This window comes from Fukomys damarensis, unplaced genomic scaffold, assembly GCF_012274545.1.
Source record: "Fukomys damarensis isolate Sample0158 unplaced genomic scaffold, DMR_v1.0_HiC HiC_scaffold_36, whole genome shotgun sequence".
In the NCBI taxonomy this organism is placed as follows: Eukaryota; Metazoa; Chordata; class Mammalia; order Rodentia; family Bathyergidae; genus Fukomys; species Fukomys damarensis.
Window position 1 is genome coordinate 43,629,768 of NW_022900948.1, and position 13,724 is coordinate 43,643,491.

General features: G+C 58.3%; 1 protein-coding gene across 1 annotated transcript; it reads left to right on the forward strand.

Annotated features, from left to right (window-relative positions):
- The first annotated feature begins 46 nt into the window (after window positions 1-46).
- Window positions 47-12,494, forward strand: Slc27a4 (solute carrier family 27 member 4). The gene is made up of 13 exons (XM_010627307.3): window positions 47-238; window positions 1,078-1,244; window positions 2,592-2,986; window positions 3,750-3,908; window positions 5,272-5,341; window positions 5,429-5,520; window positions 6,106-6,215; window positions 6,464-6,673; window positions 6,755-6,881; window positions 7,699-7,836; window positions 8,030-8,194; window positions 8,281-8,427; window positions 11,740-12,494. The coding sequence occupies exons 2-13, from the start codon at window positions 1,084-1,086 to the stop codon at window positions 11,895-11,897; spliced, it is 1,932 nt and encodes a 643-aa protein (XP_010625609.1). The 5' UTR covers window positions 47-238; window positions 1,078-1,083; the 3' UTR covers window positions 11,898-12,494.
- The last annotated feature ends 1,230 nt before the right edge of the window (window positions 12,495-13,724 follow it).

Consider the following 13,724-nt stretch of genomic DNA (forward strand, 5'->3'; position numbering starts at 1 on the left):
GCGCGCCCTGCCGGGTGCTCTCTCCTGTCCTGGCTGTCCCCTGTCGAGGTGTGTCCCCGGCCCGAGGGAGTGGGCGTCCCCCCGTCCTCGCGCATCTGCCGGCCTCCCTGGACGGGTCCCCCCGCTGTCCTCTGGTGAGCCGTGGGAGGCCAGAGTTCTGCGGACCTTGGAGATCCTGGTGTTGGACTTGGGCGCTGATTTTCAACCCCCGCTCCGTGCTTGGGCTTTTCTCCAGGAGGTCGGTACGGACTTCCAGGGAGCCAGGCCATCTCCCATCCTTCCTTAGAGCTTCCCAGGCTACTTCACGGACTTGACCTTCAGCTCCTCCCAAGAATAGGAAAACCCTAGGAAAAACTGAGCCCTGTCAGCTCTCCTCCTAAACAAGTCCGCGAAGAGCCAGGAATAGAGAGCCCCAGAGTCCTAACCTGAGACAAGCCCATACGGCAGTCAGCCATTCTCACCTGAGCCCCGGTCCCCACAGTTCGTGTGTCCGTGCGTGCGTGTGTGTGTGTGTGTGTGTGTGTGTGTTCATGTGCGTAGGGGTAGGGGATCTTTTAGGACCCTCTTGCTCTCCCTCAATCACACCCCCCATACACCCCCGCCCGGCGGTCACCTCTCAGCACCTCCTGGCGCTACCGGTTTGCTGCGTCGCCCTCTATAGACCAGTAGAGGCAGGAGACTGCATGAATGGGTGGGTAGTGCCCGAGCAGGGCTGCCTTTCCGGAAAGCTGCACCTCTGGGTGTTGTGACTTTCTGTTCATCCCTGAAAACTCCGTGGGCCCTCACGTCAGTAACCACCCCAGCTATGTCTGTTAAGGACCTGGTGTGTAGGGCAGTAGGGCAGTGATCTGCCCTGTCTAGGCTCTGAGAACGAGTCTCACTGACACCTTGCACAGGATGGGAGACTGAGGCCTGAGGTGGAAAAGGGACTTGCCCAGGACCACTTGGAGAGTGGTCCAGAGACAACACTAGATCCGTGCCCCTTTGGGGTCACAGTGGAGTAGCTGCTGAGACCAGGAGGCTGGGAGCCTTGGGACACCATGGGTGCTTGGTTCCCTGACTGTCCTGTGCCTGCAGGTCACAATGTTGATTGGAGCATCTCTAGTGGGGGTGCTGCTGTTCTCCAAGCTGGTGCTGAAACTGCCCTGGACCCAGGTGGGATTCTCCTTGCTGCTCCTCTACTTGGGATCTGGAGGCTGGCGTTTCATCCGGGTCTTCATCAAGACCATTAGGCGCGATATCTTGTGAGTACCTAGTCTGGCTCTTCCTGGGGACTCTCAATCACACTGAGCTCCTGAGCTCCAGAATGTCCCCAGACCAAACCTATGGCCCCCACTAGCATAGGACATCTGGGCTTCAAAGGAGCAGCTTCTGTGCCACACCCTTCCCCTGTGCCTGGTACCTCTATCTCCAAGGTCAAAGCCTTCTCCTAGGGATTCTCCCTAACTTGAGGCTCCTTGGGCTGAGGCAGGCTTAGAGACCTGGGACCCACGTCAAACACCAGATGTTTTGAAGAGACATCTCCAGGGGGTCCTGAGGCCACCTTTTAGTTTATGACAAAGTGAAAAGAAAGCTGTCCTCAGGTTGGGCCCAAGTTTGAGAGGGCACAAAGAGCTCTGAGTTCTAGAACAGGACCCTGAGTTAGAAATCTTGAAAGACCTGCTCTCAGCTGCTCCACACCAGGTGCCAAGCTGGCTCTGAGGTCCGGAGAGGAAGCAGGTCAGACCCAGTCTGCTGAGCTCAGATTGGCTAAAAGGACAAAAGGCTGTAACTCTACATGTACATATAGAGACCCCTACCGGCTGGCTCCCAGGCCCAGCACGGTAAGCCACATGCAAAACAAGCTGCTTAGCTCTTGTCAATCTGGGCTGACTACAGGAATTATCAAGTGGACCTGCAGGAAGGGTGGCAGCAACTGAACCGTAGGACATGGAGCGGAAGAGACAGCCTGCGGCCAGAGGCTCGGGGACTCTTGAGAGGTCTCCGGGAGGAAGGAGTTGTACTTGAGAGGAGCCTTGGAGCTGTGGGGGCAGGCATCACCCCAAGGGCAGTGTCAGCAAAGGCACAGCGGCTAGCGGGCTCACAGAGTCCAGGGGCTCAGAGGGTGGCAGGGGTGGGGCAGGAAGAGTTGCCAGGTGATTCCACAGCGTGAGCATGACCCTGTGCCTGACACGCAGCAGACCTGGGGACAAGGTGGCTGGCTGGCTGGGCTCCAGGGAGAAAGGCTTGTCCCTCATCAGCTCTGGCGATGGGGACTGGGGCTTGGAGGTGGCACCTGGGTGTGGAAGGCTTTTGGCAGAAGAGCAGGCTCAGAGGGGCGGAGTTAAACTGTAGACCAGAGAGCCCCAGGGAGACGCCCTGGGCAGATCGTGGTGCCTTGTGGGCCTCGGTTTCCTTCTCTGTCAAGGGAGAGTAATCACACAATCTTGGGGCATCGTGAGACCTGGGTGAGAGGGTGCGTGTCACTCTGCCACGCTCCAGGAGGAGCTGACGGTGAGGCCCAGGCAGCAGAGCAGCAGCCTGGGCTAGGACATCGGGACCACATCCTCCTCGCCCTGGCAGTCACAGCTACCTTGCCCACTCCCACACAGCGGTGGCCTGGTGCTTCTGAAGGTGAAGACAAAGGTTCGGCGGTACCTGCGGGAGCGGAGGACGGTCCCTGTGCTGTTTGCCTCTACAGTGCAGCGCCACCCTGACAAGACAGCGCTAATCTTTGAGGGCACAGACACCCACTGGACCTTCCGCCAGCTGGATAACTATTCAAACAGCGTGGCCAACTTCCTGCAGGCCCGGGGCCTGGCTTCAGGCGATGTGGCTGCCCTGTTCATGGAGAACCGAAATGAGTTCGTGGGACTGTGGCTAGGCATGGCCAAGCTGGGCGTGGAGGCGGCACTCATCAACACCAACCTCCGTCGAGATGCCCTGCGCCACTGCCTCACCACGTCGCGTGCACGAGCTCTCATCTTTGGTAGTGAGCTGGCCCCAGGTGAGCCCCAGGGTGAGGGGACAGTGGGGACTCCATGGGTCTTTACACAGACCGTGACTCCCTCCCTACCCTGGGGAGGGTTACATGGACTCATGGTTAAGGGCCTGGAGGTCCTGAGTGAGGGGCAGTCTCTGAACCTCAGTTTCCCCTCCAGTAGTACCTGCTTCCCACTGATCTCAAGAAGGTGCTTGCCCTGGAGCAGTAGCAAGGCAGCTGGTATTGTTTTATTTGCTGCTCCACATTGCCCAGAGTGCTGAGATTGGTGCTTTACAAAAGTGGCTCTGATCTTCCTAAAGACCAGAGAGGCCAGCGTTGTCATCTTGCTTTATGGGTTCAGAGGAGAGAGAAAGCTCACCAGTCACGTGGCTGCAGTGGCAGGACTGGGGTTTGATCTTGGATGGACCACAGTGCATCTGGTCTCTGTCCCCACACTGCTGAGGTCACAGGATAATGGATGGGGCTGGTTATTAAGATGCTTAAGGGAGAGGATACAGCGGTTAGAGGGCTGGGTGAATCAAGAGGAAGCCTCCCCTCCTGCCCTCTGACCAATCCCCCACAGAGCCGCCCCCTCACTCAGCCCAGGTTTATTTCCTCAGCTGTAAAACAAGCTGTTGTTGGTACTTTATCCCTAGGGCTGCAGGCACCTGCATGTCAGGCTCGGGCCCCAGCCACCGAGTAGGTGCTTCCTGGTCTCCCCGCTCTCTCATGTGCAGCCCTAGCACGAGCAGAGTCCCACCTGCTGACCCGCCTGTCTTCCCCACAGCTGTCTGTGAGATCCATGCCGGCCTGGACCCCTTGCTCAGCCTCTTGTGCTCTGGTCCCTGGGAGCCCAGCTCAGTGCCCACTGGCACAGAGCACCTGGACCCTCTGCTGGACGACGCCCCCAAGCATCTGCCCAGCCGCCCCAACAAAGGCTTCACAGGTGAGCCCCACCCCACACAGGGCTTCTAGGCTGGTCGTGGGCAGAGCGCTTGCTGTTGCAAGGCCAGAAGGCCTGGGTTCTTCTGCTAACTTGCCAGGTGGCTTACATAGGTTATATTACCTCCTTTTTCCCATGGAGCAGGGGATCAACACCCAGGATACTCTGGGTCACTGTGAAGGTGAAATGGGCTCATGTGTGTAAAAGAGCCAGATGCCAAGCTGAGCCCACAAAATCAATTCTTGGAGTTGTGGGGCAGCCTTTCTTGAGGCTTGCGGGTTCCTAGGAATTCACCCCACCTGGGATTGAGGTGGGGCAGTGGTGAGGGCAGGACCCTGGGGTGCTAGTGAAGCCCCGGCCAGTGCAGGATCTGCTCCAGCTCTGTCCTCCCGGTGTGGGGTGGGGCCAGGCCCCTCCTTCAGGGACCTCCCGGACCTTTCACCTCCTCCCAGCTCCAGCCTGCCCTGCAGCTCTCTTCAGCCCTGCCAAGTCCTGAGCCTGCTGCATTGCCTCGTGGCAGAGCTTGGGCTGCCCTGGCAGATCCGAGTCCTTTCCCTGGCGATCCTATACCTGCAAGTGACGGTGGACACCCACCCTGCCACTAAGCCTTGTCCTCCACAGCCATAAAATCAGAAACAGTAACTTAGGTTACTTTATGGATTGACCTTGAGGGTTGGAAAAAACTAAGTGGGTCAACTCCTGAGGATAGAGTGGCAGGAAGGACTCATTGTCCTTGTCTCCTGGATGCTTCTGTAAGCAGCCTGAGGGCAGGGCTTGTGGCAGATTCACTCTGGTGCCCCTGTGCCACTTGGCACACTGCCAAGAGACCCTGAGGCGGTTGCTCTAAACGTACAGAGTTCAGCAGGTCGTGGTAGCACCTGCCTGTCATCCCAGCACTTGGGAAGCCGAGGCGGGAGCATTACCAAGAGTTCAAGGTCCGCCTGGGCTACATAGTGAGACCCTGTCAAAAGAAAGGAGAAGGAAAGTAAACGATAGAAGTGTGGAGCCATCCCTGGAGGGCTGTGCCTTGTACGGGAACGATAATGTGACAGCTCCCCTTCAGAGCTGCAGGGTGGGCTAAACAGACGGCCAGCGGTGCAGAAGCCGCCCCACTCCGCCTCCTCCCGGAAGCCCGCCTGCTGCCATCTCCCCTCCCACAAGCTCTGTCGGGCCAGGTGGTGCCGCTGGGCTTTGCCAGGCCCTGTGCTCCCCTTCCCCGCTCCCAGTGCACAGTACCTGACTCACCTAGGACCACGCAGGGACCAGGAAGTGTGTGTGGAAGGAGTGGGTGAGGAGGGGTGAGGGCTGTGATGGGAGCAGCCGTGTGTGCGGTGCCCCTCACGGCTGCCTGTTTGTGTGCTGTTAGATACGCTCTTCTACATCTACACGTCAGGCACCACAGGGCTTCCCAAAGCTGCCATTGTGGTGCACAGCAGGTAAGGGGCGGGGTCCCAGGGTGGGCGTGGGGGGCACCTCCTGCCGTTCCAGGGGCCCACCGAGCCCTTCGCCCTGTGCCCTCCCAGGTACTACCGCATGGCCGCCCTGGTGTACTACGGATTCCGCATGCGGCCCGATGACACTGTCTATGACTGCCTCCCGCTCTACCACTCTGCAGGTAGCCCTGGGCCCAACCGCCATCCTCCATCCTCCTGCACCCTGTACTTAGGGAGGCCCCACCCTCCTGCCAGTGAGAAAGCAAACTCCAGTCTGGGTTCGATGCAGGCATGGCCAGTGACCTCCACCCCCTGGTCCATGTGAGCGCCCAGTGCAGCCTCACAGTGTGGGGTGACATCCGTATCCTCACACTCACACGTGTACAGCATTGCTGTTCATTGTTGAGTGTAAGAGAAGTGTGTGTGTGTGTGTGTGTGTGTGTGTGTGTGTGTGTGTGCGCGTGAGCAACACCAGGGACAGAGATGGCTTGTGAGTGTGGGGGAGCCCAGAGGAGGAGGTGTGAGGTGCAGAAGCCACGCAGGGTAGCTCAGTCCCGCCCTGCAGAATGGGGCCAGCTCCGCAGTGTAAGGTGTGCACCTGACCCATAGGTACTGAGCAGGGGAGCAAGATGCTTAGTTCATGAAGAGGGCACAGGACGGGAGAAAGAGACCAGGGGAAGGGGCCTATGAAGAGGGTGGCCTGGGCCAGAGCAGGCCCTGGGGGTGGGTCTCTGGCTCTTTGACCTCCAGGTGCCCTCTGCCCTCAGGAAACATCGTGGGCATGGGGCAGTGCCTGCTCCACGGCATGACAGTGGTGATCCGGAAGAAATTCTCAGCCTCCCGCTTCTGGGACGATTGCATCAAGTACAACTGCACTGTGAGTAAGGAGGGTCGGGGAGGAGCAGCCCCTCTCCCCGAGGGGACAGACTTGGGGGCATCTGTCTGTCTGGAGTTGAGATGGTTCAGAGCGCAGCCAGCTCTTGTCCAGTGGCGCAGTGCTCCCACTGTCCAGATGGGGAGACTGAGGCTCAGGAGAGAAGGAGTCACATGGCCAGCCCCTGGGGTGGGGAGGTGAAGAGGGGCCACCTTGCAGGCCCAGACGCATCCCAAGCCCCCCCACCCCAGATCGTGCAGTATATCGGTGAGCTGTGCCGCTACCTCCTAAACCAGCCGTCCCGGGAGGCAGAGACCCAGCACCGGGTGCGCATGGCGCTGGGCAATGGCCTCCGGCGGTCCATCTGGACGGAGTTCGCTGGCCGCTTCCACATCCCCCAGATTGCCGAGTTCTACGGCGCCACTGAGTGCAACTGCAGCCTGGGCAACTTCGACAGCCAGGTGGGCCCTGGTGCCCCCATCTCTGCTGTCCTGTTGGGCCCTACACGGGGAGAGCCTGTGCCCAAATGTCGGCCTTTGCAGGTGGGGGCCTGTGGCTTCAACAGCCGCATCCTGTCCTTCGTGTACCCCATCCGGCTGGTGCGTGTCAACGAGGACACCATGGAGCTGATCCGGGGGCCCAATGGCGTCTGCATCCCCTGCCAGCCAGGTCTGCCCTCGGTGGGAATTGGGGGGCAGAGGGTAAGGTTTTGGCCAGTCCAGGTATATGGGGACCCCGTTCTGACCAGGGGCTGTCAGTTGGCTCTGCTCTTGGGCCTGCAAGGTGCTCATCTCTTCATCCATCCAGCCAGACGTCTACTGTCTGTCTGTCCACAAGTCCATTCATTTCCATGTTGCCCCAGGAGGACCCCTGTCCTGGTCGCCTGGGGCTGATTCTGCCTTGGCCCCCTCAGCCCTGTGCCATGGGCCAGTTACCTTCGTGCCCAAGTCCCCTTATCTGCAAAGTAGCAGTCCCTGCCTCTTCAGGTTGACCCGAAGAGCGCAAGAACACAGAGTTTGGGCTGGGGATTTAGCTCAGTGGTTCCGCTGCCTGCTTCTCAAGCACAAGGTACCCAGTTCAGTCCTTGGTACAAAAAAAATAAAAAGGACACAGAGCTTGTGGAGTGTACCATGGACCAAGGCAGGTGCTTGGGGTGCTGCTTGTGCAGCTGTCTAGAGAATCTGAACCCTGCTTGCTATTTGGTCATCTTCAGTGCATGGGTGTGTCAGGCCAGTCCCTTCTCTGAGAGCTGCCAGGCAGGGAGAACGCTAGGAGCTACCTTCTTTCCTTTTCTGGTGGTAGGGACTGAACCCGGAGCTTTAGCACATGCCGAGTACAGACTGTACTGCTGAGCTGTTATACCCCAAGCCCCCAGAAACGGCATTTCTGTGGCAAGTCGAATTGAGATGCAGGGTGCATTCAGTGGGGAGGGCAGGTCAGAGAGGTCACCAAGGACAAATCTGATTCTGCCGTCCCTGTCCCCCAGGCCAGCCAGGCCAGCTGGTGGGCCGCATCATCCAGCAAGACCCTCTGCGCCGCTTTGATGGCTACCTCAACCAGGGCGCCAACAACAAGAAGATCGCTCAGGATGTCTTCAAGAAGGGGGACCAGGCCTACCTCACTGGTGAGTCCCTAGTCCTGGGACTCCCAGAAGGAGCCTTCTGCTACCTTCAGAGAACACCTGCCCGGGGCTCCCCCAGGCTCAGCTCCTTTATGCTGAAAGCCACGCCTGGGCTCCCGAAAGGACAGTCTGGCTCTCAAGCCCCTGGACCAAGAGCCAGGCAGCCCGGGTCCTGCCTCACCCAGCTCCTCCCTAGGCGACGTGCTGGTGATGGATGAGCTGGGCTACCTGTACTTCCGGGACCGCACAGGTGACACGTTCCGCTGGAAAGGCGAGAATGTGTCCACCACCGAGGTGGAGGGCACGCTCAGCCGCCTGCTGGACATGGCTGACGTGGCGGTGTATGGTGTCGAGGTGCCAGGTATATGGCGGGGAGAGAGGAGCATCCTGGGAGGCAACACCCGGGTTATTGCTAGCGTCGCCCACTGTCTGCCCTCCTGCTCTCAGGAACTGAGGGCCGGGCCGGCATGGCGGCCGTGGCCAGCCCTGCCAGCAGCTGTGACCTGGAGCGCTTTGCACAGGCCTTGGAGAAGGAGCTGCCCCTGTATGCGCGTCCCATCTTCTTGCGCTTCCTGCCCGAACTGCATAAAACAGGTCTGTTCCTCCTGATGCTGCACCACTCTCGAGGCCTCAGCCCTTTCCCCATTCCTTCTCTTGAGATCCGGTGGCTATAATTGACCTCCACCCACAGCTTTTCCATAGTTTGTAAGCTGTTCCCTGTGGAAAGGGTTGAATGTGTGCCTGGCACCATGCTAGGCCTTGGGGATACAGGCAACAAATTCTGACTGGAACTTTTGCCCTCTTGGAGCTTTTTTCCTTTCCTGGGTGCTGGGGTTCAAAAACAGGGTTAGTGCTTGTGAGCAAGTGTTGCACCCTGGGACACACCCCAATTTAACCTTGTAGCTTATAGAGCCAGCAACTGTAGGACAAAGAATTCCAAAGATAAGAGTAGACTACAGCTGGGTGTGGTGGCGCAGGCCTGTCATCCCAGCACTCTTGGGAGGCTGAGTGGGGAGGGTCGCTGTGAGTTCGAGACCAGCCTCGGCTACACAGTGAGTTCCAGGTCAGTCTCAACTACATGGTGAGACCCTGTCTCAAAAAAAAAAAAGAATAGACTACAGATCAGAAAGGTAAATGGAGGCAGGGCATGAGTGGTGGTAGCCCATGCTTGAAGGCTGAGCCAGGAGGATCCGGAGTTCAAGGCAAGCCTGGATTATATAGCAAGACCCTGTCTCAAGTAAAACAAGAAAGGCATATGAAGCCAGGTATGGTGGCGTCTGCCTGTAATCCCAGCTGCTGAGGAGGCTGAGGCAGGAGGATTCTAAGTTCTAGGCCGTCCTGGACAATTTACTGAAAGCCTCTGTCAGATTTTTTGAAAGGGCTGGGATATATGTAGCTCAGTGCTAGAGCACTTGGCTAGCATGGTTTAAGCCCCAGTACCGTAGGAAGGAAAAAGGGGAGGGGAGGGAGAAAGGAAGGAAGGTGATAAAGAGAAAGGGAAGAGAGAAAAGGAAAGAAAAAAGTGCAAGGTGAGAAGGGGAAGAGAAAGGAAAAAGGTGAGAGAGAGAGGAAAGAAAGAAAAGGGCAGAGAAAAAGGAAGGAAAAGAAAAGAAAGAAGCAAAGCAAGTAAGCCATACCTGGGGTGACTGGGCAGCTCCCCTGAGGGGTTAAGTAACACTTGGAGACTGAACGTACGTACGGGTGACTTTACAGCAGGGTTGGGAGCCATTCCAGGCTGTGGGAACAGCAAGTGTGAAGTCCCAAGACAGCAAGGAGGCTTGGCTCTGCAGAGGTGACAGGAAGCCTCTGAGGAGCAGTCGATGGGGGAATGGTGGGAGAGGCCAACAGAAGCCACGTGCCCAGGCCCCTGCAGGCCGCGGTTGGACTTGGACTCTCCCAGGGGCAGTAGGGAGACACAGGGAGTGTGTGCGCCACACAGTAACGTGATCATATTCGTGTCCTACAAAGTCCTGTGGCTACTGGATGGCACACGGAAGAGGACCGCAGGTGGCCCTGAGGGGAAGCGGGCAGATAAGGAACAGGCTGTCATAGCTGTCCAGGGAGCGCTGTAAGCCAGTCACATGGCAGCCAGTGCCATTCTCCTGCTGTCCACCGGTGGCTGTCAGGAGTTCCCTGGTGGACAGGAAGTGTGGAAGTTTGTGTGCCCTCCCATGTTCTTGCTGTCCTCTTTGCTCAGCCTCTGCCTGTGCTCACCTTTGGGCCACTCCTGTCTGGCCACCTCCCACAGTCACCATTTCGGCCCCCATGTCAGTGGCAGGCCTTCCCCACTGACGGGCTCTGCCAGGAGGCTGGCGCCTGGACCTCAGGGGGCACCCGAAAAAGTGTGCAGGGCTCAGGTCTCAGTGTGGCATAGGACAGGGACACTGGGCCAAGCTTGTGACTGAGACTGTGAGATCCCTGAGGCTGACGCCTGTGACTTCCACCCAGGAAAGGCAGGGAGACCTCAGGCTCCAAACCGCTTCGGAAGGGCTCCAGACACTCACAGTTCTTTGGCGGTTCAGGGACTAAGTTCAGCTGAGTGGTTCTTCTGCAGGCCTCACCTGGGTCACCCAAAGCTGCCATTGCTTAGTGATTGAGCTAGGGCAGGAGCGTGTACGGCAGCTTCACATCGGCTTTTTGCTGGTTGCTTCCACACAACAGAACCTTCTGCGGTGATGGAGATGAGACCAGTGTTACCGAGGAACTGAAATCTAAATGTTTCATTTCATTTCATTTAATGTCAATAACTATGTAGGAAGAATGTAGAGCACACCTGTAATCCCAGCACTAAGTAGGCTGAGGCAGAAGGATCACCTGGAGTTCAAGGCTAGCCTATGCTACACAGTGAGACCCTGTCTCAAAAAACAAAATAAAGCCAGGCGTGGTGGCACACACCTGTAATCCCAGCACTCGGGAGGCTGAGGCAGGAGGATCACTGTGAGTTTGAGACCAGCCTGGGCTACACAGTGAGTTCCAGGTCAGTCTCAACTACATAGGGAGACCCTGTCTCAAAAAAACCCAAAAAATAAAATAAAAAAACTAAATAAAGCAAAACAGTGTAGGGTGAACCTTGGACAATATGGCTCTAGGGGTCTCACCTGAGATAGTTCATCTCTGTTCCCAAGACTAGACTGTTCTCACAGCACCCCTGGCAGGGCGTATGGGAGCAGCAAGCACCCTGAAGCCTGCAGTCACCCACAACTCCCATTGCCTTGCTCCTGCCACCTTCTGTTGGGCAAAGCAAAGCAGAAGGCCAATCTAGATTCAAAGCCAGGTAATTTGAGAAGCAGCTGAGCCACGTTGCAGGAGTGACCGGGTACAGAGGGCAGGAGTCTGCAGGCCCTTTTGGTTGTCTGTCACACCCGGGTTCAAATCACCACGTGACCCAGGTCCAGAGTCGCCTCTCTGTACGTCAGTCTTTGTACAGCAAGGCTGATCTCGCTGACTGGGAGACAGTTTACTTACAGAAGAGCAGCCAGTTAAACCAGAGAGGATAAAATCTGAAAATATGTGCATTTTAGAATGCAGAGAAACCCATGAGGCCTCTGCGGGGGCTGTACCCTGTAGGTGCTCAGGTAAAAGGAGCCGCCCGGCTCTGCTGTCCCCCAGGTGATGTTAGGCCATCGCTTCCGTTCTTTAAGCTCAGCTGTCCCATCTGCAGATTAGGGGTGGGTGACTTGGCTGTCCCCGTGTGGGCCCCTCAGCTCTTCCTGGGCTGCTCTGAGAAGCAATTTGTGAGGCCCCGATGGAGTTTCTTTGCAAACTAATGGTTGTGTCCATCTCCCACACTTTCCCTTCCCATTTCCCCTCCGTGCCTCCTCTCTGCCCTTCCTCAACACTGGCATGAGGTTCCTGGGGGCTCAGGCCCCGGCCCCACTCATTCTGAGTTCCCCACCCCACCCCCAGGGACCTACAAGTTCCAGAAGACAGACCTGCGGAAAGAGGGCTTTAACCCGGCCGTGGTGAGGGACCCGCTCTTCTACCTGGACTCCCGCAAGGGCCGCTACGTCCCGCTGGACCGAGAGGCCTACACCCGCATCCAGGCCGGCGAGGAGAAGCTGTGACTTCCGCCCAGAGCAGTCCTGGGTGATTCCAGACCAAAGCAAGCAGGGCCCGCACCTCAGTTCCAAGGTGCTGATCCCCTCCCGCCAAAACTGCCAAGTGACGCACTGCCGCCTCCCCAGCCCTCCAGGGCTTTCTGTGAAAGCCTTGTGTCCGGGTGATATCAGGGCCTCCGCTGAGACTGAGGGGCCCCTCGGGACAGTGTCTGGATGAGGATGAAGGGAGAGGTGAAGAGGGAACTGGCAAATGGGACCAAGGCGAGTGGCCTCGGACTCAGAAGGCCGAGACTGGGCAGGGACAGCAGTGGCTGTGGGTCGGGTGGCCAGAGAGGACCCTTGCCTCAGCCCTGCCTGCACCTCCGGGAGGAGAGGGAGAGCATCAGCATGGCCCTCTACTCCCCACCACAGCAGGGCAGGACAGCACCCCTACATCCTTGTCTCCTGGGGGCCGCCTAGCTGTCCCTCAGAGCCTTTGGTCCCTTTGGGTCTGCATCGCCTTCTCCGTCCCAACCCCGGCCCGGCTGTGAGAGGAAGGGTGGGAGGGTGAGGGCTCGGGGCCAATAAACTCTGCCTTGACTCCCAGCCTGCGTGCTGCGGCCTGAGCCCGCCCCGTCTGCTCGGGTCTCCCGCGGGGACTGGTGGAACTCGAGAGATGCCAGGTCCTGGGCCGTGCCGGCCCAGCTGGGGCAGCTCTGGCGACACATTTGACCTGAGCACCAAGCCAGGCCTCATTTAGAAGCTTGTGGCCATGGCCCAGTGACCGGTGTCCTATGAAAGCCAGCCGTCAGTTGAGATCCAGAAGCTGAAGGGCCTCTGAGGGGAAACCCTTGCTCTGCTGAAGCCCACTGTTTGCTTTGCTTGCTTTGGGGCTAGAAAGAGCTTCCTGGGTGGCAGCCACGGAGCCACAGAGAGCCTCCCTAACCTGCCTGGCTGCTCCTAACGCAGCACAGCGTTGGCTAGCCTTCCCCCGGCTGGGAGTCCCGCAGTGGGAAGCACTCAGCACAGCCTGCCTGGGCCAGTGAGTGGTGTGCACCCCTGGGGGTCCAGTCCCTAATCTTGAGCCTCACGTGGAGATTTTTGTCCCTTGGCCAAGGTCACACTAGTAAGTACAGCAGTGAGGGCTGAAACCCAAGGCCAGCTGCGCCCTTCCCACTGCATCACCAGCCTCCTGGTGCAGTAGGCAGGAGGAAGCGACTTCCTTTCCACCCGTGCCTGTGTCACCAGCTCTGGGCCACACCCTGGGCCAATAACTGACAGCTGAGGTGATTGGTGGCCTGGCTGGGAAGTCGGGATGCCTCCCAGGGGAGTTGCCTCTGAGAGGAGAGTCTAGTGCTCTGGAGAGGGGTGGACAGTCGCACCCGGGGCCTTACTCAGCCACTTTTGGAGGAGCCTGGAGGTTGCTGGGCACAACTGCCACACCAGTGGTAGCCAGCAGAGGGTGCGCAGAGCTCAGAGAATCCAGTCCTGCCCCTTGGTCCTCAGCCTGAGGGAAGCAGAAAGGAGCCTCTGTGCTCCCCAGGCACCGCAGAGCAGGTCCCTGTGCCCAGCCCTGAGGCTCTTCACTCGGGCTTCAGAGGGCCTGGGCTCGGCTGACAGGAGGCACGAGTCTTTAACCTCCACAGCCAGTTCCGGACAGTGGGTGGGGTTCGGCTTATTAAAGTGCAGTGCGTGGTGATTCAGTGTGGCCTGCAGGCCAGGCCTCGATGCCCTTCCCATAAAGGAGTCCCTACCTTGCAAAACTAAAATGCGACCCTGCATGGGAAGCTCCTGGCACAGGGCCTGTGGCCACATCTGCTCACTGCACAGTAGTTGATACAGGGCACACTCCAC